General features: G+C 45.6%; 1 protein-coding gene across 1 annotated transcript in view; it reads right to left on the bottom strand.

Annotated features, from left to right (window-relative positions):
* Positions 1–4,874: 4,874 nt before the first annotated feature.
* The window catches only part of LOC144103806 (synaptotagmin-5-like), a 90,837-nt gene continuing 71,601 nt past the window's right edge, over positions 4,875–24,110 (bottom strand). The window contains exons 5-7 of the mRNA XM_077636507.1: positions 22,592–22,711; positions 8,577–8,697; positions 4,875–6,607 (exon numbers count right to left, since the gene is read on the bottom strand). Coding sequence (XP_077492633.1) covers positions 6,285–6,607; positions 8,577–8,697; positions 22,592–22,711 — 564 coding nt within the window. The 3' untranslated portion in view covers positions 4,875–6,284. The remainder of the gene's footprint in view (positions 6,608–8,576; positions 8,698–22,591; positions 22,712–24,110) is intronic.

Genomic DNA, 24,110 nt, shown 5'->3' with positions numbered 1-24,110 from the left:
AATCTCTGTTGGACGTGACAAGGAAACAATACAAGAGTAATGATTTTATGTTGTTTCGGCTTCACGGCGAGTCCAACAATTGCCTAAGTTGACTCGATGCACCAAGCGCGAAAAAACTATTTCGAAAAAAGGGCAAATTTGCACATTTGTGAGGTGATGGTGAATGTAAAACTCTGTTTTAAGGCCTTATCCTTAACAAGTTTTAGCGAGTTTATAACCACTGCAAAGTTAATGTCCTCCAACTTCGCTGCAACAGTGACTACCATGGCCAACGAGAACAGTAACCGAGAGGTTCAGGAACACTTTCGTCCCGTCTCAAGACGGGCATCACACACTTGGCTGAAAACATGGCTGAGAACTTTGTCCGTGGCCTTCACTATAGCAGGTTTAGCGGAAGGCATAGATTTAAAATCGTGCGCGGTTGTGTCTTTCGCACCGCTTAGGCTTCGCAAGCTTTCTCAGCTTAGGTCTTGAAGAACACGTTTAGAGGTCGCGGCGAAAACACGCGTCTGCAGAGTTGATTCGCCTGCGTTACCATGAAGCGAAGTGACCAGGCTAGGCTGGGTCTGAGGTATGCACGAGTTGAGACAATTGGGCTAGTTAATACGGTGACATGTTAGGGAATGCATCTTAGACAACCGTTGCATCCTAGAGATGTCTCGTCTCATGCCTGATTTTCCACTTTACCATTGTGCGTTCCCAAAAATGCCAAGGAGCTACACTTCGTCTCACTGGTTCTCGAACAGTGCACTTCCAGCGGGCACTTTTCATATCTTCCCTTTCACCACAAGGACTTTGCACCAGCACTTTTCCAGAGCATGGTTGCGTGAGTGGTAGAAATGACCTATTCCAGTATTGGATCTCGGACAACATTCTATCAAGCCTAAGATCGGTGGCACGTTCGTACAGGGCTGAGCCTCTTGGGATCTGAACAGACAGAGTGTAGTCACAAGCATCGGCTGGAATGTTTCCGAACTTTACCACTCCTTCATGTTGAAAAATACAGTGTGAATTCCGTAAACACGCCAAGATTTCGGTATTACTCTGCTTATATATCTACGGATGATAAAAATATAGGCAACAGCACGATGACGACGCAGTCGGGCAATGAGAGTGGCCGGCAAGGACAGTGATACGAGACCGAGGCTGCTGTCAACCTACTTCCCAGTGCTGGGAAGAGCACCTGTTATAACCTGCTTTGCCACCTCGCCACGACATCAAACTTTCGTCGTGTTGTTGCCTGCACCTCTGAGTAGTCTGTCGTGAGGGCGGCGTTGCACGCCATCATCCTCATTGTTTTCATAATGCACGCGTAGCACTAATTCACATTGTTCTGCCAATAATGTGCGCTGCTTCTCAAGAGTGCTCTGACCCTTCGCGTACTGTCGCGTCACTAGAGGATAAATGCACAAGCCGCGTCTTCTAGGCGCCAGAAATCTGACCTTCCTCTGAGGCTTTTCAGTCTGTACCTTGTCAGCAAAAAGGAGAAACTGCTTCCCAACCTGGCACCGCGAAACAGCAGATTTGGCACAAAGCTACCACGCGCGATGTCCCCGCAAGCTACCACTGAAACTGCGGCCAGTAATTTCGACAAAAGCAAGATTAAACTGTCTTTACGCAGATATGGTGAGATGAGAACAATAAGAATTGATACCAACTGAACACGAGGGTGATGCAGAGAAAAACTATTTCCGGGGAGCCTTGCATCCCTGCTCAATCCGTACTCTCATCCCGACATCGCTTTATCCCTTCTGGTTCATTACTTTATCACTGTCCAGCTGTCAGTTGGGAACAACTACATACGTATGAATGCAGGCCTTTAGTAACAAATGTCAACGAACTTTATAAGAGACTCGTAAGATTCTGCACTTCGGTTTTCAGCAGTCAACAGAAGCGAAATTTTGCGTTGGAAGACCTTGGTGTCGCAATCGAGTACAATGCTTTCCGGATACAGTACATCAATTCTTAAGCACTGAACCGCTTGCCTCTCCAGACTGCGCTGTTGGGGTTGAAAAACATGAAGCATCCGTGCCTTCGCTAATGCAGCCAACTGAGCTTATCGTTTGAAAGAAACAGAAAAAACAAAAGCAGGTTCTCTAGATGTGTCGAAAAACAGAACATAAAATTTTCTGTCGTGAGAACAGATTTTTGCAATATTTCCGCCCATTCACTTGTAGTAACATAAATTTGTATTGATGCGTGCTGTGTCTTGTTGTAGCGATAGAACAGCAGGAACGTTCTACAGAACAATACTACAATAGTACAGAAACATTTCTCATTACAACAAGACGACGTAATATTGTGTCGTATTTTGGGCAAGGTTCTGTCGTTTTTTTAAAACTAAGAGCAAGTCTACCATTGCAGTTACTATTGCTCGAATGGAAGACACCATGACAGAGACGTGTTCTGCGATGCCACTGAAATAAATCTGTCAATTTCACGAGCCGGAAGACTCGCATGACGAATTGCGACCTTAGCGTTGAGCAGGATACATTTATGAGTCAAGAGGTTATGGCATCAATGTAATAAATGTTGCGTGAAGAATACAGGCTCATATCGACTGCTGCATACTTTTGCTGTGGCCCTCTGTACATATACTGTATTCCTAAATGAATTGTCGCCTGAATTAAGGTTGTTAAAAGAATTTCTTGCCAAGCAGGACATGCTTTTCATGCTCCCTCATCATGATATTTCCGCCTGAATTAATGTCATTAAAAAGTACTCCTTGTACAGCAGCCTGTGCTTTTCATGCACTGTCATCGGTTCACCGAATTAAAAACTCTTTTTCGGGGAACCTAGCTTAGGACTAAACTTATTAAGATTGTTGGCTCTGTCCTCAGCTAACTAATCTTACACCCCTCACACACAGCAATCCTCAAAGGCGTTTCCAGCAAAGGCGCCTTGTACTACCTCAGGAGCAAGGCCAGAAAAGAGCAGCCAAGGTGGTACACGTAGCATTTAAGAGAAGGAACAGTCGTTGGACTCTAGCACTTCAGCGACTTTAGCGCCCTAGCGTTGCATAAACGGGCAGAAGTGAGAGCTACAAAACTCAAGTGGTGTATTCATTCGTCGAAATGAGAAATTTTTTTAATAATACTTTGTTCATGAAAGGACTACTGATAGCTGAGCACTTTTCTCGTCATCAGGAGCGGGTTTTTTTTTTGTTGACCTGGCCACCATGACCACTCGGTGCTGCTGCAAAATTTTTTCAACCTTGAGATCATAGCATAGTATAAAGACACGTCAGAATACTAGATCCGTACAGACTTTTTAAATTTGTGGGACGTTTTCAAAGATCGCTAGCGGTTTAGATTGCCTTTTTGAGTTTAGTTTTCTGTGCGTGATGGCGCTGCGATCGCGGCGTTTCGAAGGCCGCTCCTCTGGGCGTCGAAGGTCTCTGACGTCCGCCTTCACATTCAAAGAACTTTGCGGAAAAGGTGCAACAGTTCTATGATGTAGATGCGCACCGTACGCCTTTGAAAAAAAAAACTGATTTTGTAAGGTCTTTGCAACGCCCAGGTGACGGGTATTACTATTACCGGAGAAATATTACCCTGTCGAGAAATAGTGATATTGCATTTGAGCACATCACTCCCATAAGATGTAGTCAGCATTGCGAAAACACTCTATATATGTGCAAATTTTTTGTATATATAAGCCACATTATTTCCTCAAAAACAATTACGCGGTCTGCATGTGTTCAGTTACGTATCTCCAAAAGATTCACGTCGCAAGCCATGAGCTTGTTTCTTACGCAAGCAAAATCCTTGCAATAAATCAGCTAAACAGCGAAAGTGAAATGGGTTTGGAGTAGCCTGAGAGGACAATCAGCCACACATTGAACTTACTGCCGCTGTGCTTAACGAAAAACAAGGCCAGCTGCGCAAGCGCTCTTCTGTAGATTGTTTCCAGCTCATATCCGTAGCAACTGCCTTTTCCTTATGAAGGAATCCCGCTGATAATATTCCTCAAGTCATTCAGAAATAATATAGGCAATTAGTCTATTGCTTCCTCCGTGAAAAATCACTTCAGCCACAAACAAAATTTAGAGGAAAAATCAAATCTGAGTGCGCCTAAGGTTTTCCCTTATGCCTGGTAGAAACTAGCTGTTCATGTCGCGAACAGAACCTCGAAAGTTTTCACCAATGACCCTGAAACATTTCCTCATCGCGATCCGAGAGTATTCGCTTTACTTCCCACGTTTAACCCTTGCGATGCCTGCCAAGAAAGGGGCATACCATGAAATATCCCACATAGTTATATGGCGCGCCAAAAGAACATAAAAATCGTGTTGCGAGTAAAACATCCACGAGCCTAAAAATGCGTTAAAAATGAAGCAAGCAGCACTGATGAGGGTGGCCGGGAAAACGGCCTTTTAAATTAAGTTTTTCATGTCTCGTGAAGTGCCTATTTACTATTGACAAAAATAAATCTTGAAGACAGGCGCAAACAACTTCTTTGAAGTGTAAAACTCTGCCAAGGCCCTGTGATTCGACTCTACCGTGGGCAGGAGGTTCTCAAGATATATCGGATACAAATCATGACGTTTTCCTTAGTGTGGCTTGCGATAATACACTTATTTGGAACCTGCTGTTAAGTTTAAAACTGCTTTCTGAATGACTAATTAGGCAAATTTATGGTGCCGTCAGTTCTTTTTTTTTCCTCATGTTACCAGCATTCCTGAATGAAGCTAAATGAACCTTAAATTCAGCGTTAACTGAAGTTACCGAATGAGTTCAAGGGCTTTGTCACTTTTTCACTGTGGTATTTGGTTTATGATAAGCTGTGTTTAAGTTTACTCTTGAACCTGATTTTTAACATATAGTCTGCTAAATATGTGTGATCTGTTTTCAAGATGTCAGTTCTTTTTTTTTCCTCATGTTACCAGCATTCCTGAATGAAGCTAAATGAACCTGAAATTCAGCGTTAACTGAAGTTACCGAATGAGTTCAAGGGCTTTGTCACTTTTTCACTGTGGTATTTGGTTTATGATAAGCTGTGTTTAAGTTTACTCTTGAACCTGATTTTTAACATATAGTCTGCTAAATATGTGTGATCTGTTTTCAAGATGTCACAAACTTTATAGAGGCAATGACTTTAAAAACGCTATATATAAGAACAATAAGACAGTGGCCCCTTTTTTGAACATAGCAGGGATGAGCGGACATACGGTTGAAGATATCTCGAAAAGATTCCAATCTTAAGTAGGCTCACTAAATCTATCTCAGTACAAGCTCTTCCCTTATCTCTACGTTCGATGGCAACAGGCGTGTCCAACCTGAGATTGAAGGACGTCAAATAAAAGATAAAACTTTGGAGACTCTTACCGGCATAGATCTTGAAACGATTACAACCGAAATCTCCACAGTGACCCTTTTTTGCCTTGCGCGCTAATATCGAGTCCAAACTTGCCATTTAGCGGCAAGAGACATCTGTCGAAAGGTTTGTACTTGAATATTTATTAAACTATTATCGTTGAGGTGGCAACATACTTTTCACCACCTCAGGCAAGACGCTAAAATTTTACCACAAACCAGTTGTCCTCAGGCAGATATGCTGCCTTGAAAAAGTGAAAAGGATAACTATGGCCTGCATCTTTCGTTTTCTTTCTACTCTTTTCCATCTTAGCAAATGTCATGGATCGCACAGTTGTATTTTTTAAGATGACAACAAAGGCATGTTGCGTGCACGTGTGATCACTTATCGTGACCACTTGGTATCGTAACAGCACGTCCACAAAGTGTGTCGGGACTGATCTGATAGACACCGCAACTCCACAGTTCTTTCAGGCAAAAAGTATCTCGGATATAAAATACGTACTATACAAAAATGTACCGCAATACCGACTGAGGCAGTCCGATATCAAGGAACACAGGTGCCGCCCGTGGAATAGCAGTGAGGGAGGGCATCACAACAGGTGCCGATAAATACTTAGTGCCGTTCCTTAAGCTTAATGTTTGATGGGATAAAGCTTTGAACCACAGACTTAATTTTCAATATTCTTATTAAATTTTCACGGCAACTTATGGGGAGCCGAAGTTAGGACACTCACTGTGCCCCAGAGTCGCATCGACTTTTTGTTCATGCGACGCTACTTCTCTTGAACCTCTTATCGACAGTACGCCATGGGCGCAGAAAGGAAACGCCCTTGCACTTTCATGCAGCGGTATCGAAAACATAGGTGTGATACCGAAGAGCTACGATTCGTGCGAGGTTCGCCATTTCGGTATCTGCCACTGGCGACCAGTCAGAGTTAGCCCGTGCCCGCACGGCTGGGGCTTTGGCTACGGACTGGGCTGGAGGGCGTGCCAGCGAGCCACGGCGCGACGCGGGTTGGCCAGCATGTCCCGCCAGTGGCGCTGGCCTTCCTCGGTGGCGTCGCCCCCGGGTCCCAGCTGGAAGCCGCCCAGCGACGACGAGCAGGAGACGCCGGACGAGCCGTGCCTCCACACGGCGACGCAGAGCTGGGCGCGGCCCAGCTGCTCCTCGGACACGTCGAAGCTGAGCGCCTCGTTCCAGGCCGGCTGGGCGCTGCCCTTCTTCACGCTTGTCTTGCGCTTCTTGGGCTTGCGCTCGCCGCAGCTGAGGCTCACCTTGACGTACGTGTCTGCGAGTGCAGGCGCCACAAGAGGGTCGCAATAAAGCACAGGTTTAGGTAGACTTTGAGAGATAGGGAGGGACGCGGAAAGAATAATGCGCAACAAGCAGCTTGACGCACCCGTCAAACTTTTTCTAGAGGCAGCAGCCGGAGGCATACTGATATAACGCACACATGACACTCGTTATTGGAAAAATCCAGTGCGCGGAGTTCTACGCTGCAGAATAAAACACTGCATGCATATATATATATATATATATATATATATATATATATATATATATATATATATATATATATATATATATACATATGCATTTATTGTCACGGGTTGTTCAGACGACACTTTCACTTCAACTATATATAATCATACTATAATGAAGAACGCGCTGCAACTATACCCTAACGTAAACACAAATAATATAGAAAATTCATGAGGGTATTATTAGGAGCAATGCACAGAAAGAAACAGTGAAATCATAGGCTACACTGGTGAAGTAGCCGCATGCCGACAAGATGCTCGCTACAGTCACAACACAGGAAGACTGAAACAAAACCATCACACCATGCAGCTGTGCTTTTAAATGTCTGCGCTAAGCGAGTGAAACTATATACATCCTCGATTACGTGCATTTAACGTTCATGTTGTTCAATAAGGGACACAGGGGACAAACTGAGGATGAACTGCGTCGATTGGTTAGCGCGTTCTAATGCACATATGCTACTTTCGGTTAATATTGAGCTCTTATAAGCAAGAAAAGCCCAATCAATTAAATGCAGCCATCACTACCACAGACAATGATGTCCTGCTATGATGCAATACTTTGCTTTTGTATCCAAATCTCTGACGCTAAAACACATCGTCATCAACTTGCCATCATGGAGTCCTTAATTCTCTCGATGTCAACACGAACGTCACGAGTTTTAATTTAGTGGAGGAAAAATAAATTTTCGGGTCAACTCCAAAGTACTCCTATAAATACAAGTTGTGCAGCAGAACTAGCGTCAACAAAGACGCAATCAACTAAACAATACAAAATTCAATACTTGAATACAATTGGTAATATATTTCCGGGAATCCCCAAAATGCAGTAGATTTCTAATAACAGGGTAATCAATCACTGAGTGGTCAGAGAGTCTGAATCGAGAGCTTCGAACCAACTCTAAGACCCGAAGACAGTAGAGAATTTTTATCCGGAAGATGCAATCCTGAGTTTCCCGCAATATTGGCTAGAAAATGAGAGAGGAGGAGTTTTTGGGCACAAGCTGGAAGTCGCACATTCACAGGCCTTTTTTCTTGACACAACTTGCTCACAACTGACACCAAATATTTCGAATAGCCAATCGCTGGTTTCTGAGGACATGCAGACATCAGACTTTGCATCCAAGCTACACGTATGAGTACATGGTGTACAAGAGGTATGTCGAGAATTCGCGACATTAGGCAGTAAAAGGTCGAACTTGCTTTGAACTCCCGATGAAGGAGACAGACATCTGTGGCAGTCAGCCTAATAGAACCGACGGACTCTATCACTATGATTGCCACTGTGTAATTAAATGCATAGGTGAGTTCAGGCAGTACGTTGCAATTTTTACTTTTTCATATTCCTTCTTCCAGTGTACTTCACTCGGCCAGTGAAAAGTTTAGGGGAATCTCCCAAGGTGCAGTAGATTTGTAATAAGAAACTAATTGCTCACTCTTATCCACCCATGCGCATCCGGAAGGCTACAAAGGAAAGCTCTACAGCTTCCATAGAAACGTCGTAGTTAAATAAAAAAAATTCTAGATGCGGGGTTCGAACCCGGGACCACCGCTTCACCGGAGCCGTCGCTCTACCAGCTGAGCTAAGCGGGACGGCTAGTATATAGTAGAGCGAGAGCGAATTTATTAATATCTCCAAGTGGGAACAGAGTTTGTGAAATGTTTACGGGAATCCCCCAAGGTGCAGCAGGGGGGGGGGGGGGGTGCTGAACTCACCAGGCTTGTCCTTGTCCGATTCGGGCACCAGGTTGGCCGCCTTGAGCACCACTACGGTGAGCCTCCCTGCCGATGGCAGGTAGCTCAGCGAGAGGAGCAGCTCGGGCCAGTCGCGCTTCGCCTGCCGAGAGAGAAGGCCACGCTCTGGAGAAGAACGGCTCACGCGAACTTCATGCTCGTCCCCGGAGCGCTCAGCTTGCACGCTAAGCATTTATCGCAAACTAGTTTCTTCATATTGAAGTGGCAGCGACTGAATGTTATGCGCAGCACATTCTTGAAAGTCGAACTCAAAGGACTGCTTAGAAAGCCTTGGAAGCTTGAAAGACGTCACGCAGGAAAAATTGCCGTTGAAGAATTTTGACTGCGAATGTAGGAAATGCTACCACGGGACTGTTATTGATGCACGGAGAACCAGACACGTTGACAGCAGTACGCTAAAAGAGTAGGAAATCAGAGAAGAGAAAAAGAACTGGGCGCATACCTTGGTCGAGAGAGCAACTCCTCAGGAAAAGGAATGAATAGGGGACCACGAGCTACAGGAAACAAACCATGTGTCTGTCTGTTTGCACCCTACTGTGGCGAGACCTGCCATTTCTGTTGAGTTTGTTTTATGTTTGGGCCCTTTGCCTGTCATAACAACTATGGGTTCAAACAAGTGTGTGGATTCACTATGAAAAATGGCAAAAATGAGGCTGCAAGGAGATATTTCTAACGTATTTAGGGGAATTACGCGGGGGTAGCCTCCGGATGTAAACGGAATGTGAGCATATTTATGAAATCTTAGTAGCCGGAAAGAAATTCTTCGTTTTTCGGAGCTAGACTCAGGAATCATTGTCGCATTATTAAAATCTGTCAACTTTGGTACAAGACCTTTTAGAAATGCTGTGTGCTAAACAGATTTTCACAGGAAAAAAGAGAGACGAAAGGACCAAAGCCCAACTTTAATAACCGACAAACGAAGGCAGGAGCGCTAATATGGCGGCTGATGTCCACGTGAGGGCTGCATGAAATAGTGTGGACCAAACCAATAAACCAGTAATATGCTCTCTCATGCAGCTGGCGTGTAAGTGGACAAAGGAACTGAGAGTCACTCTTTAGTGGCGTTATGGACAGGACTGAAATAGAACATGTTTGTACACGTGCAGTCAGGTGTCAGGAGGAACTCGGCATGTCATTTTGTTTATGATTGTATTGCAAAATTAACATATTTGTTATCTCAGCCTAAGCGAAGAAATGATTGTACAATTAAAAAGTTTTAGTTATTAAGCACAGTGATAAGGCATATATAGACCAACTCTACATAAGTCACATCCAGGCCACTCATGGTCCGTGCATGGCTGTTGTGGTCGAGCTGGAAATCGCGGGGACGCCACAACAACGAGTGTGGACGCCAAATGCATTCCTGCATGAAAACATGCCTCGGAAGAACCAAGGGAGCAAAACTGCCAGAGAGCGGGTCTTCGTTTCATATGCACAGATTTGTGCTAAACGGCGGCTGCCGTCACAATTATCTCATCATTTTTCTTTCTTGTCTTAAATCAACGGGAAGTGGTGTTATGACCATGCATTGTATACAGGTAATATTTGTGCGATTTTATATTAAGTGAAATCTGCATACTTCACTATGGTAGGCGACTAGAGTGTGAATTGCATTAGTTTATGTATGTCTGCCAGAGTAACATAGAAGTCCCCCAAACAGCATACTTCTTAACAGAAAGGTTTTTTGCATTTTTAATCAGTCAAGCACATTAAAAATAGCGAAGGCTGCATTTATAACATGTGTAAGTATTCTAGCTCCTTTAGATTAATGTAACAAAACAGACATTCCGTAGAGGCCTTCATGCTACCGCTCAACAACGGAAGAGGTATATAGTAAGGAGGCACATACCTGTCAAATTCGAGCTAATATTAAATTGTGACTATGGCAATCATTCATAATCTAACAAAAGCAAAGTACACGATGTATCTTAGACTGCTATCAGTACCTCATTACTGCACCGAATGACGCAGAATATAAAGGGCCCGTCAAGAGTGATATTTTTAACATCGATGAATAGCGTCGTAAAAGCGCCACAACTGGCCGCTTCACATACCACATCGCTTGAGTGGAGTGGTTGCGCTCGCTAGGCTTACAACTCGAGAGAACGTAACGGTGGTGATAAAATAACGTAATAAAGTTGAATGGCGCAAAGGAACAAACACAGGAATACACAGGTACAGAAAGAGCGCCTACTACCAAGTGAGTTTGTTGCGGAAAACACCACCTTTATACGCCAATATATTATCACTATCAGTGCGTTAACATAGCCAGGACAAGCTAACAAGAAAAACATATATGTACCGAAAAAGATCATATTTATGCACAAAATCCAGTGAATTGCTATTCACAGTACAAGAGATAAAAAACTAACGAACAGGATAAAAGGATGGAACGACATGATCTACAGAGGACTATCTAAACAATACAGTTCCCGGCTGCTCAGTTTGACCGACGAAGTGCTTATGCACGTGGGCCCACCTTTCTGCATGTGGAATGCTTGGATAACTTCCCTTTAACAAGCTCTCTGGCTTTGCCGATAAACTTTGCCTCTTCCAGCACCGGTCCGCAATCTTTACAATTTCTGCAGTGATCAGGAAGCTTCCCACTTTCACTGCTTTTTATTTTCCGCGTGTGATCACTTGCTCTCTCGTTGAAACAACGGCCAGTCTGCCCAATATAGACATGCCCACACTTGAGCGGTATCTCGTAGATGACTTCAGATCTGCACTCCGTATAACGCTGCCTATGCTTGATAGCATATGCTTGGGGGTTGTTTGTCCATCATAGAGCAAACCTTGTCAACCTTACATGATGCTGAAAACACCACGTTCACTCCATAACGACCCCTTATCTTCTTTATGGTCTGCTCTATTTTGTGCAAATACAAAATCGGCACCACAGGTCTCTTATGTCGCTGCTTGCTTGGTGGAGCACCGCTCGAAGAGAGTTTAATCTTCTGCAGCAAGGCTTCACAAAGATAACCAGCTTTGCTTAATCTCTGAAGTTGCTTTTCAAAGTCAGCCTGCACACAGTGGGCACATGATTTTGAGAGAGCGGCGTGTAAGCACGTCATGGCAATACTTCGTTTCACCAGTTTCGAATGGGCACTGCTGAACCACACGAGGCTTTTCTGGGAGCGGGGGTTATACACCCAACACACATAATCTACGCTAGTGAAATCAAACTGAATGTTCAGAAATTGGATCCTGCCCCCTTGCGACAGTTTCCAAGTGAAGGTGAGGCCTTGGGAATTGTCTCTAAAAATGTTAAGAACATCAAGAACAGTTTCGTCAACGTCAAAAGAGGTAGGCGGGTAAAAAAAATAAAATAACCACCAACAAGCCAGAACCCCGTCTGACAGGTGTCCGGTTTAACTGCGCACAAATGCGCTGGTCAATAAAAGCTAAAAAGATGTCACATAAAATAGGGGCTATACATGAGCCAAGGCAAATTCCAGCACATTCTTTGCAAAAAAAAAAAAACTTCTGGTTAAAATCAATGCCAGTGGATTGCAGATAAAATTCAAACAATGAAATCAAGTGGTCACTGGTGATTCTAATAGCGTTCTGGAACCTTACTTTATCAATATCATTTACGCTCTCACGAATGGCTGTAAAGAGGTCACCGTGAGGAACAGAGTTATACAAGTTTTCTACATCTATAGAGAATGTTCATGATGCTTTGTCCAATCCAGACCTCATTTCAGTTAAAACCGAATCAAATTTCTTAAAAATAAAAACGTTATCCACAGAAAGGTGCTTCAAGGAATGTTGCAGAAAATTACACACATGGGATTGCAATGTCCCCTTTTCCGATAAAATAACCCGCAAAAGACACTCAGGTTTACGGGTTTTACAAGTGAGGAAAACGCTTAACACTTTTTTTTTTGGCCGAGTGTACCAGCTTCTGCACAGATTCTAAATTTAGATCTTCTAGTAATTTTAAAGCAACTTGTTTGTACTTGTTAGGACGAAATTTGTTTGGTTTAAAACCCTTTTCACATACCTTGCTCTGGTTTCGTTCGCATAAGGCTGTTGGGAATAACAACAAAGCCTCCATCTTTATCAGCTTCAATTACAGAAAGATTGGCTTCTCTTAAAGTTCTTACCACACGCTTCAACGGCGGATTACTAGAAGGTCTTTCACTCACACAGCGGATAACGTCGTCCACTCCGTCACCTAATGCTCTCTATCGGTGTTGTACACTGGCTCGTGTGGCGACATTCCGTACCATCCAGAGGAGTGGAGGTTGCTGGCTGAAAGCTGTACTTTGGGCCTAGCTGCAAAGTGTCCAGTACTTTGAAGGGTGGTTCAACGTTGCCCAGCTTGCTGACCAGATAGCGAGCAGTATTTTTTTTTTGGTCTCTTGGGAAGGTGAAGTCTTGCCTGTTGCCAGATGAACTCTGTTAAAATGGCCGCTTATTTTTTGAAAGCCTCTATCTTTTCCTCGGTGCTTTGAGGGCTCTGGGCGTCACGCACTAGGACAAGCAACCAGTGTTGTAAAATACGGATTGTCCCCGCATTTCTGATTTGAAGATCTTGTAGATCTTCCGGGCGTGGCCCCATGACGGTTGCACGCCACCCAAAATGCCTTGAAGCTCAGGTATAATGATCCGATGCTTTATGCAGTAGGCAAAGATCCTAGCATAACAAGTGGAAACTGCGATAAGGTTCGTGCGAGAGATCACAGGCGTAAGTAACAGAGGTGTACGCAGAAAAGAACACAGAGTAGAAGAAATGCGTTGCAGAAGTACTTGCTGTTGGGCTAGTTGGTTCATCATAAAGTTCAATGGCGCAAAGAAACAAACACAGGAAGAATCTCCGCATCGCAAACATCAAAGTATTTTAATTAGGACAACGCAGTTAGTTGCCAAGTGAAAGTTAAAAATCATTAAATGCACAACCATAATTTCATACATATTTTATTCTCTCTAGCATAGCTTTACGTGCCGTGAGCTATCTGTAGCAGGCCATCTTTCGTTAGGGCCCATTATTTTTTTAGGATCATAACTCACGCTCAATCGTGGCTTTCTGATGCTAGATGCGACAATGATTGACGCAAATATTCGGTCTTCGTTCCATGCTTACGTCCCTCGATTGTTGCATTGATGCCCGGCGCCCTACTGGCTACGAAATACTTCAAAGGTGAGCATCTGTAGTACCGCGTTCGGCTTCCCACACTTTATAGTGTCGTTCCCAGTGCACACCCTGTGTTGGGCGATGCGTTGGGATTCTCAGCGGTGCCTCTCTCACAAGTGGGCTCAGACCGTCACGCGGGATGTATTATACGATAGCTTTTACAGAGAAATACCACTTGAGCGGATTGCAATCCACTTTATAGAAGTGGTGGCGTAAGTGAAAGTTCGCTGAATTTACGTGTAAATGTAGGCGCTCATTTTGATCAATCGAAATAAAAGGAGAGCATTTAAATGGAGGCTAGAGGCGTTTATTTTACGGTACTGAAAACTAAAAGCATGTACTGCGCACCTGACAATTTGGATAAAACGCATTATCTTTGTACCAAGCTTTGGAGGCCCCATTTCGAATTTTGTAAACTGAGCGAGCTTCTCTGTGCTTTCACGCACCCGTTTAATAATGTTTACTGGCTGGCAAAGGTTTCCAGTACCTATTTACACATGAATGCCTGTCTTCCTGAGGCTTCCGTGTCATTTTATTCAAACACGGGTTCTTTCTCGATTTCTTGATACTGATGGTAAGGGAAGCGTACTAGCCAGTACTTTCGGGTACTTATAAGGCTACAAACCAGCTGCGCAGCCATACGAAGCTGAAACAGACTAGTAATGACGAAGTTTTCAAGTTTGGCGCTGCGAAGCTTCAAACTTGCTGTGCCCGAAATTTTATAGGGGAAAGTTGCTGCATGTCTGCCAAAATAATGTTCTGTAACCTGCACGGAGGGCGTCATGATTCTCCAAAATTTTCGCTGAACTGAAACTTGCGCTATCCTAAGATTGATTCAACACAAATTTTCATTTCGTAAAACAAATTTCTGGTGCGGAATAGAGAAAAGTTCGTTCAGCTGACGTTTGTTCAAGCAAGCCGCCTTGATAGGTCAGTGGTTATAGTGCTCAGGCTGCTGACCCAGAAAACGCGGGCTGGATCCCGGCCGCGGCAGTCCAATTTCGATGGAGGCGAAATTGTAGAGGACCGCGTAATGTGCGATGTCAGTGCACGCTAAACAACCCAGGTGGTCGAAACTTCCAGAGCCCTTCAATACGGCGTTCCTCATAGCCTGAGTCGCTTTGGGACATTAAGCCTCCATAAACCATAAACCAATTGTTCAAGCGGAACTTCACTGTATATCGCAGTTTTCGGCCTCAGGAGTCCTTAAGTATTTTTGTGCGTTCTTTCCTTGGAATGATGGCGCTTTTTTTTTCATCACCACTGTATATCGCAGTTTTCGGCCTCAGGAGTCCTTAAGTATTTTTGTGCGTTCTTTCTTTGGAATGATGGTATTTTTTTTTCATCACCACTTCACTGTATATCGCAGTTTTCGGACTCAGGAGTCCTCAAGTACTTTTGTGCGTTCTTTGTTTGGAATGATGGCTTTTTTTTCATCACCAGGGCCCGATGGTGTGACGTACTCCGCACTTGCCAACCTTGGCCAAGAAGCTCGAAAGGTTCTTTTGGACACTTATAACAAGTCATGGACTGCTGGCATAGTTCCTCATGATTGGAAGACCAGTCGTCTGGTTCCACTTCTTAAGCCGGGGAAATCACCGCTCGACCTTTCATCGTACCGTCCAACTGCACTCGCCAGCTGCGTCGGCAAAGTCATGGAAAGAATGCTGCTCACACGCGTGGAATGGTACTTGGAGCGATATCAGATTTATCCAACCTTCATGTCATGTCTGGGTTCCGACGGGGCCGCTCTTCTATCGACAACGTGGTTGACCTTGTAACGTGGGTGCACCACAGCAAAAGTTTGAAAAGATTGACCGTGGCATTGTTTTTGGATATCAAGGGCGCGTACGACAACGTAGCGCATCAGGCCATTTTGGACGCAATGGAAGCTGCTGGGATCGGAGGCCGCACGTTCAGCTGGATACGCAGCTATTTATCAGAGAGGTCGTTTTTTTGTCCTGACTGCGGACGGACCAACGTCCTTACACCGAAATTCGCGCGGAGTCCCTCAGGGTGGAGTGCTGAGCCCAGTTCTCTTCAACCTTGCTCTCATCGGCCTGGTCAACGTATTGCCACAATCTGCTCAGATCTCGGTATATGCAGACGACATCTGTATTTGGGCATCAGGGGTGACCCGTCCTCAAGTTCGTGCAAGACTTCAAAAAGCGGCATTGATATTTACAACTTATCTTCGTTTGCAGGGCCTGGACATTTCGACCGAAAAGTGTTCACTTGTGGCGTTCACGCGCAAAATAATGTCACGTTACACCATTCACATCAATGGCGACGCCATTCCCTATGAGAGAAGCCACAGATTCCTTGGTGTTGTCATCGACTGGAACCTCTCGTGGAGTCCGCATACCTACGACATGAGAAAGAGGCTAATTTCGATTGTCCACGTCCTCTCCTTCCGCGCGGGAAAGTCCTGGGGCGCATCAGTGCGCTCGATGCTACAACTGTACCGTTCCCTATTTCTGGGTTACATGCGGTACAGTCTTCCGATATTCAGTTCCATTAGAAAAACAAATATCAAGACTCTTCAAAGTGTGCAAGCGCAAGCTCTCCGTATCTGTCTTGGCCTGCCTAACTGTGCATCAACAGCAGCAACGGTCCTTGTTGCCCGGGAACATCCTGTTACTACATACATTGCTGTTGACACCATGAGAACACATATTCGGCACCTCACACGGATTCCCTGTCAACACCTGGCACACTCCAAATAATTAGGCAGCGTACTGCATTCGCCAAAGTCATTCAAGCCCATCGCGGATATCTTCCATCGCAGTTCACCCCTGCGTCAAGACCGTGCTCACCCTTATGGAGTCTTCATGAACCTCGGGTTCACCTCTATATTCCTGGCATTACAAAGAAAGCTGGTGTATCACTGCCCGCTCTCAAACAATTGACATTGAATCACTTGCATTCTTACCACAGTCACCGCATACATATTTACACAGATGGATCAGTTCACTCGACCAGTTCTGCGGGGTCGGTGGTGATACCGGCCAGATCCGTGTTCATGAAAGTGAAGACGACCTATCCAACATCTTCAAATGGTGCGGAACTCGCAGCCTTACGGGCTGCGGTAGAGTTAATCACTCAAGAACCTCCACATGACTGGACGGTTTTCACCGACTCTAAAGCAGCCCTTCAAGCCCTGCAAGCTGCGCTACGCCGCGGGTCGCAGGAGCAACTTGTTGCTGAGATCCGTCTACTGTACCACGGCACCGTTTCCAAAGGTCATGACATCATTTTTCAATGGCTGCCAGGACACTGTGGTATTAACGGTAATCACCCGGCCGATGCGGCTACGCGTTCTGCTCACAACGACGGACTTCCAGTGAGGATCCCAATATCGAGACCTGACGCTGCGACCGCAGCGGTGGCCAAGTGGTTGAGCATCCGCCTCGTATGCGGGAGGTGCGGGGTTCGATCCCCAGTGCCGCCGGGTACCCACCGGTGATACAATGGGTACAAGCTTTCCCCTGGTCTGGTGCTCGGCTTATTTAGGGTGAAATGCTTGGGAAATGGGTCTTTGACCCCACCTTGAGAAAAAGAAGAAAAATACCTTGTGACATGGCGCTCTTTGGCCATAGCTGCCCTTGCGCCAAAAAAATCCATAATCATCATCAATCATCATCAGACCTGACGCTGCGTGTGGGCTTCGCCCTTTGGCGCTGGAGCTCACACTTTCAGCGTGGAGCACGGGAGAGTTTTGCAACCTACGCCTCAAGGCACTGGAACCTGAACTGCGCCTTCGTCTTCCACGTAACTTAGAACGTCGCGACGCAACACTGTTATGCCGTTTATGGATCGGTGTTGCATTTCTTAATTACTATGCTTTCCGGATGGGGATGGCCGACCGCCCTGCCTGTGAGAGCTGTGGTTGTGAGGAGACCATCGCTCATCTTCTCTATGAGTGCCCTGCATTTGCGAGTGCAAGACATACACTGTGTTGCGCCCTGGACCGCCTTGATCCTCGCCCATTAACAGAGCAAAAGATCCTCGGTCCGTGGCCACAGCAGTCGACTGCCCTCAAGGCATACAAGGCACTCTTTGCCTACTTGAGAGCGACTGGATTGAGTGACAAATTGTGACAGCGTTGTGCGTGTGTGTGTTATGCCTTTTTTCCCTTCTCTCTTCCTCCTTTTAGTCCCCTAATCCCTCTTTCCCAGTGCAGGGTAGCCAACCGGAACCCCTTTCTGGTTAACATCCCTGGCTTTCCCTCCTCCTCTTTATCTATCTATCTATGGCATGTGAGGCGAGTGGGGCGCTGCAAGCGAAACGGAAACCGTATTTGGAAAGAAAAATAATCGGGAGTTACTTGTTGGGAATATAAAAATTTCCCGTAGTGATGAATGTTTACTAAATTGTTATGCAAAATTCTGAAAAAAATAAAACAGCAGAAAACTGCCAAGTGTTTACCCTCCTGCTGTGTCCACATGCAACGTAAGGCACCGCCGTCTTGGGCTCCGTATAACTTTCGCAGTGAAATTTGGTGTCCCTACTCTGAATGGCGCAGTGTATGCGGCTCCGCTTTTACGCGACAGCGTATACAGCTCGTTCGGTCGAAAAGCCGTTGGCGCAGTAGTATTCGGCACCGGGGGTCGGAAATATCTGGGGCTGCGTAAAAAAATTGTATCATGGTAATTGTGGTTCCAGTGATTGATGACTGATTGGTGTGTGAGAGGCGACGAATAGTTATGAAATCTTTGTAATTAATTGATTACATAAAACAAAAAAGTGAAAAATTTGATAAAGGGGTTTACAAGTGTCAACATGTTCAGAATGAAAAGCCAACGCTTGATAATGCTAATTACAAAAATTTAGAGTGCGTAATTGATCACTTAATTAATTTGAACAATTGAAAGAAATGAAAAATGGGCTCAAAGGTGTCCTACTGCTCAGAATTGAAAGCCGAAACCACATCGCGATCGCGTCATATCCTTAACGAGGAGCTTAGGCGTCCACTCCAATTTTTATACTCCCCCTTTTCACTGCATTCATCCCCCCCCCACCCGGTGGGGGGGGGGGGGGACGGCTCTGATATGCACCAAGTCAAAAACAGAGCTCCCGGCTCGCTTCTTCATAACCCCCTTCACCCGCTTTCGAAACTTTGCGAGTTCCGTCAGCTTGGCCCGTAGACACAACTGTTAAAAAAAGCTGGTGCTTAACGCGGGGTCACGTGACCCGAAATGACCAGTCGAGAACACCGCGAAATTTAAAATTTTCTCTTAGTCAAGAGCTGTCACGTGTCTGTGATGTCACCACAACTTGCCGTCCAGACTGTTAGCAGACTGCCCACCACTGCCAAATTCAGTGTGGTCGCCGCCTGCTGTGTTTGACACAGCCGCCTGCTGGGGCAATTGCGCCTCGCTTAACCGCTGCACCATTGTGCCATGTGGGGTATGAGGACTCCCCGCTAAATATGAATACGATTGAGATGGTTATGACGCCATAAACATCGCGTAACGCCCAGTGAGCAAATCATAGGGCACCGCCAAAGGTGACAATGTGAGGACCCCCATAATTTCGAAACAGGTCCATGCCAGGAAATGGATTAAGGTGAATAAGTGGGTTGGATTAATATAATTCCACATGAAAAATTCATTGGAACGTACTGTAACATTCTAGGCTGTGATGACTGATGGACACCTAATAAAGGCAATGAAAGCGGTTCCAACCGGAGCTTTGGCGGTAAAATCGCGAGATCGTTGGACACCCATTGTAGACACCACAGCAGAGAGCCTAAAGACTGATGCATTGTTTTTAAAACTGTGGCTAAGAAGGTCTAGAAGTTTTGCAACCCTGAAGAACTAACCCACGGTAAAATTTAGTAAGCCACATTATACAGTCTACATTTCACATTCAACGCTCTTATGAAGACCTAGGTCATGAAACAGATTTACACATCTTTATACTGCTAGAAGCCAGACAAAACACAAAGCCCTGCCCAAACAACCTGGGTTACGTGAGTACTACGCCAGCGTTCTGCGAACTGCAGCAACAGCCGCTGACGAGACGACAGTATAATCATGGTGACTGTTGATAAAAACCACTATCATGAACCGCACCAGCGTGAGATGATTACAGGAAATGTTGCACACTTTTCGAAGCTCTTTCGAACAAAGTGTCCGCGCCACAACATACGTCCACATTCATCATCATCATCATCATCGCCAAAGTGCGAACTGATGCTCGCCATAGATGTTTTCTCTCTCACAGCTATGTCACAGGCGTCAGAGCTTTTGGGGTGGCAAGAAAATCACGAGATTCATGAAAACAATCTCAGTGTGTCTTTGTACATGAATGGTCGGCTAGTGACGTAGCTAGCCATAGCTCTTACATTCTTCAGTAACGAGAGCCAGCCAGACAATGGGTAAAGTGCCGACAGATCATGAAGCCATCCTACGTAATAAGGTGTCCGATATGATCAGCAACAATTAGATGCGTTGACAGGCTAATCTGTTCACGATCGTGCAGGAATGGATGATTAGCAATAATGGGGCAGGACACAATGATGCAGACGTTGATCGGCAGCAGAGGGTCACTGAATGAATCAGGGCTATTTATAGGTGAAATTGACGAAAGGCAAGTTCACGTCTAGAGTTACAAGCGAAATTTTCAAGGCAAACCAAAACACAGAAAGAGAACAAAAATGAATGGGAACTACGCCGTAGGCCACAGGAGAAAAAACTTACTCTCAGCAATGATAAGGCTACCCTGGCAACGACATGTTCTTGCGCTTTTGCATGACCTTGTCACTTTATTTTCTTATCCTAAATAGCACGCCGGGCTTCTTTCATGTGTTCCCGTTAGGCGCCTTTGTATACTTGAAATCAGTTCTGACCAGACTTTTGAAAGCTAAGGCTTTAGTTTTTCTCTTCTATTAAATGCTTTATTTGGTTTCACTTCCGCGTTTGTTTTTGGCTTTGTGTTTTTAGAATTTTGATAACAGCTCCACGCGCGGCCTTACCTTTTGTCTGTTCCTATGTATAGCGGAGCCTATGTTAGTACCCTTCGGAAGCTTGAAAGAGCCTGCGTCGTGTGTGTCGTCCAGTTTCGCACCATATTCGTAAGATTTTGACCGGCACTGGAGGCACCACCTCAAGGTTATTCAAATTTATTTGTTTATTTGCAATACCTACTAGATAGTGACGAAATATTACAGAAAATGGAGCGAAAGTAGTAGCCTTGCTAGTTATCACCATCTTCAATATAATGATTATGAGACTGACTACGCCCACTGCAGGACAAAGGCCTCTCCTGTATCTGCCAATTAACCCTGTTCTCTTATAGCAGATGTGCAAATAATTATCGAATCCTAACTGACTCAAAAGCATTGACAGCAGGGCTGACAGCACGTACGACAGAGGACGAGGTGGCCAAGGACATCAGGAAGAGATTGTAACTGGTGCGAGACATCGGAACAAGTATCCAAATTATACGGACACTAGGCCACACTGGCACGTACGGGGGAAACACAGCCGTGCAAGCGGGCGGGCTTGATCAAACGTACAGCGCCCCACACCGCAACTTTCTGGCGAACCTGGTAGATCAGAATCCCCACCGAAAAGTGATCAAAGAATGCTCCCCCGGCAGAGCACTTATGCACTACGTTAGCACCAAAATAAAAGCAGACAGCAGGCGTCGGTTATCGCAAGGAGCACCAGCGCCGGTGATCTACACTATAGGGACAGCACACTCGGCCGCAAGAGAACTTCTTAAAGTTATTGCAAACGCTACGTACAGCCCGTGTATACTTAACAACGGGTGTCTTGCCGTTCACGACGCACCTAAGCACAACAGATGCACCCACTACCAAGAACACTGCCGAGAAGATCTAATACCTCTAAGATGGACTTGCCTACTTTTTCGCGAGAAATACACGAGACACGAAAACATGCCGCATGACGACATACCCACCTTAGCAGAGCAGATATGGTCAAGCACTGCAGCACAACATGCCATCGCGGCATACGGTAGTGAAGGCAGCCTGCTCCGAGTAGTGTAGGAGAGGTCAACGGACTTACGACGCGCAGCTCTGAAGCAATGAACCCGACCGACTAGAAGTTGCTCTTGCACCTACACCCCCATGCCTCCTCCTAATTCTCCAACAGCGACAAAGTGGCATCCCTCCCTGCAATAAATGCTACATTCATTCATTCATTCAATGCTTTTCATAGCTCACTGCGTTGCCTTTATTTAAGTTGAACCGTTTTCGTTAGCCGCCACGTGTCTGCTCCATAGGTGAGTACTGGTAAGATAGAGGTATACAATAATAAAATAACGCCAGAATAATATGAATGGTGTGCAACAAGAAAATGCAATATTGCGTATAGAGGTCGACGCTGACTACACAAGGCTAGGTACCGCGCCAAAAAATGGCTGGTGACCTTGACTATTGGTATTAAAGCCGAGAGGGTGGCTGAACTGTTGCGAACTCCTTGGCATGAAAGACTGAAAACACGCTTTGGTACGGATTGACAGTCCTCCTACTCTATGACGGTTATTATTATGAGACAAGTAAAAACTATGATTGTTGATTTAGATAGGAAAGGAGGAGGCCGGTTTTATTCGTCATGCGGGCAACTATTGAAGGCAGGTCAGGCTCTGGGACATGTCAAATCTCTTCGCACTCAGATGTTGATGTGTAAGGTGTTTTTTCTAAGTGTGTATTTGTGTCCATCTACTCACTGCCGTGCAGCTAGGCATGGATTTATTTATTTATATATTTATTTATTTACCCACAGCGCCCAGTGGCATTACAGTGGCGGAGGTGGGTGGGGGGGGGGGGTCGGTAAATGCAGTAAATGCCGGAGAGGCCACTCACCTTCTCGGTCCTGTCAATGTCGCACCACACCTCGGTCTCAGTCGTGACGTCGACGTCGGCCAGCGGCACTCGAACCTCTCCTGTCACGTCGTTTCTCGAGAATCGGTCGTAGTCGAACACCTGCGAGCATGGGGACAAGAGTCAGCATCGTGGTCTTACATTATTGAGCACCTGTGTGACATAAGCACTGCATGCTGATCATGATGGCCCTAGCAGTAGAGCATGCTGCACGGAACACAGTACAAGCGTGTACCAGTATGCTTTCATAGATAGCGAGGTAACACTATGCAGGACACTTGATCCTCTGTTTCTCTTTTGTTCGTAATTGCCTATTAGATGGCACTCTAGACGTTGCAGGAGATGAGGACACAAAGAGGACGCGGACAACTCTTGTCCGCTGACACTCTTGTCTGCTGACTCTAGGAGACGCTCTAGGATTCTAGTTTTCTGCCATTAGGTTAGGTGGGATGATTTTCAACGATTTCCCTGATCAGTTGCCTTCAATATAAGTAGAATGCATCTCAAAATCGCGCAAAAAAACAAGAGACGAGGAAGGAACCAACAGGACAGAGTGCGGAACTTTAACTGGTTTATTACAACAGTGCGTCACATTAGTACAATAATCTTAATCACTTTGTAACATCACAAACGATTATCACGTGACACTGGTGCGCAGACATGTACGGGACATCATGCTATCTAGATATGAATACTCTTTATCAGAAAGGTTTACCGAGGTTTTGCTGACACACGAGCCGGATTCCTTCTTCGTTCAGTAGGCCTCGTACCCTTTTCTGCTTAGTTTAGACCCGAACTTATTCAGGATAGTGGTATCGCGGAACCGAGGCATGCAACCATGGCAGTGGCGACAATGGTTGGCCGTGTGTCCTCCCCCCGCCAATGCGCCTACTCTTGCGTGGTGCTCCTGAAGTCTGACGTTTATACAACATCCAGTTTGTCCGAAGTAGCTTTTGCCACAGGACAGGGTTATACGGTAAACAACTCCACTTTTGCACGGGACAAATCTTTCTGCGTGCTTGATACCGCATTCTTCCTTGTGCTTCCCCTGCACCTTGTTGCATAGGCCGGCCAGTTTTTGGGGAGCGGCGAAGACCACCCGCACGTAGCCCTTCTGAACCACTTTTTTCAAGCGATGCGAGATCTGGTAGTAGTATGGGATGGCAACGGGTCTCTTGCGTTGCTCTTCTTCCCTACGGCGGCGCTCAGGTACGCCCCTGGCTTCCCTGGCAAGGGCCTCTAGCACAGAGGTGATTAACTCCCTGGGAAAACGCGCACTGGTCAGCCTTTTTAGCTGGAAACCCACGCTGTGTGCCATTTCAAAATTGCAGGACTTGTCCAGAGCAGCACGCAGGCAGTTGTTTTGGGATACCTCTTTTAACAAGCTTCGAATGAGCTCACTGGTGGCTTAAATTAGCTTTTTTTGAGCGAGGCTGATACCTCCAGCACGCTTGGGTTTCGCGGACAACAATACAGATATGAAGGAATTGCAAGGATTCTT

This window comes from Amblyomma americanum, chromosome 9 (assembly GCF_052857255.1).
Source record: "Amblyomma americanum isolate KBUSLIRL-KWMA chromosome 9, ASM5285725v1, whole genome shotgun sequence".
Taxonomy (NCBI): Eukaryota; Metazoa; Arthropoda; class Arachnida; order Ixodida; family Ixodidae; genus Amblyomma; species Amblyomma americanum.
Note: the sequence above shows the minus strand (reverse complement) of the source record. Positions and strands in the feature narration are given on the sequence as shown.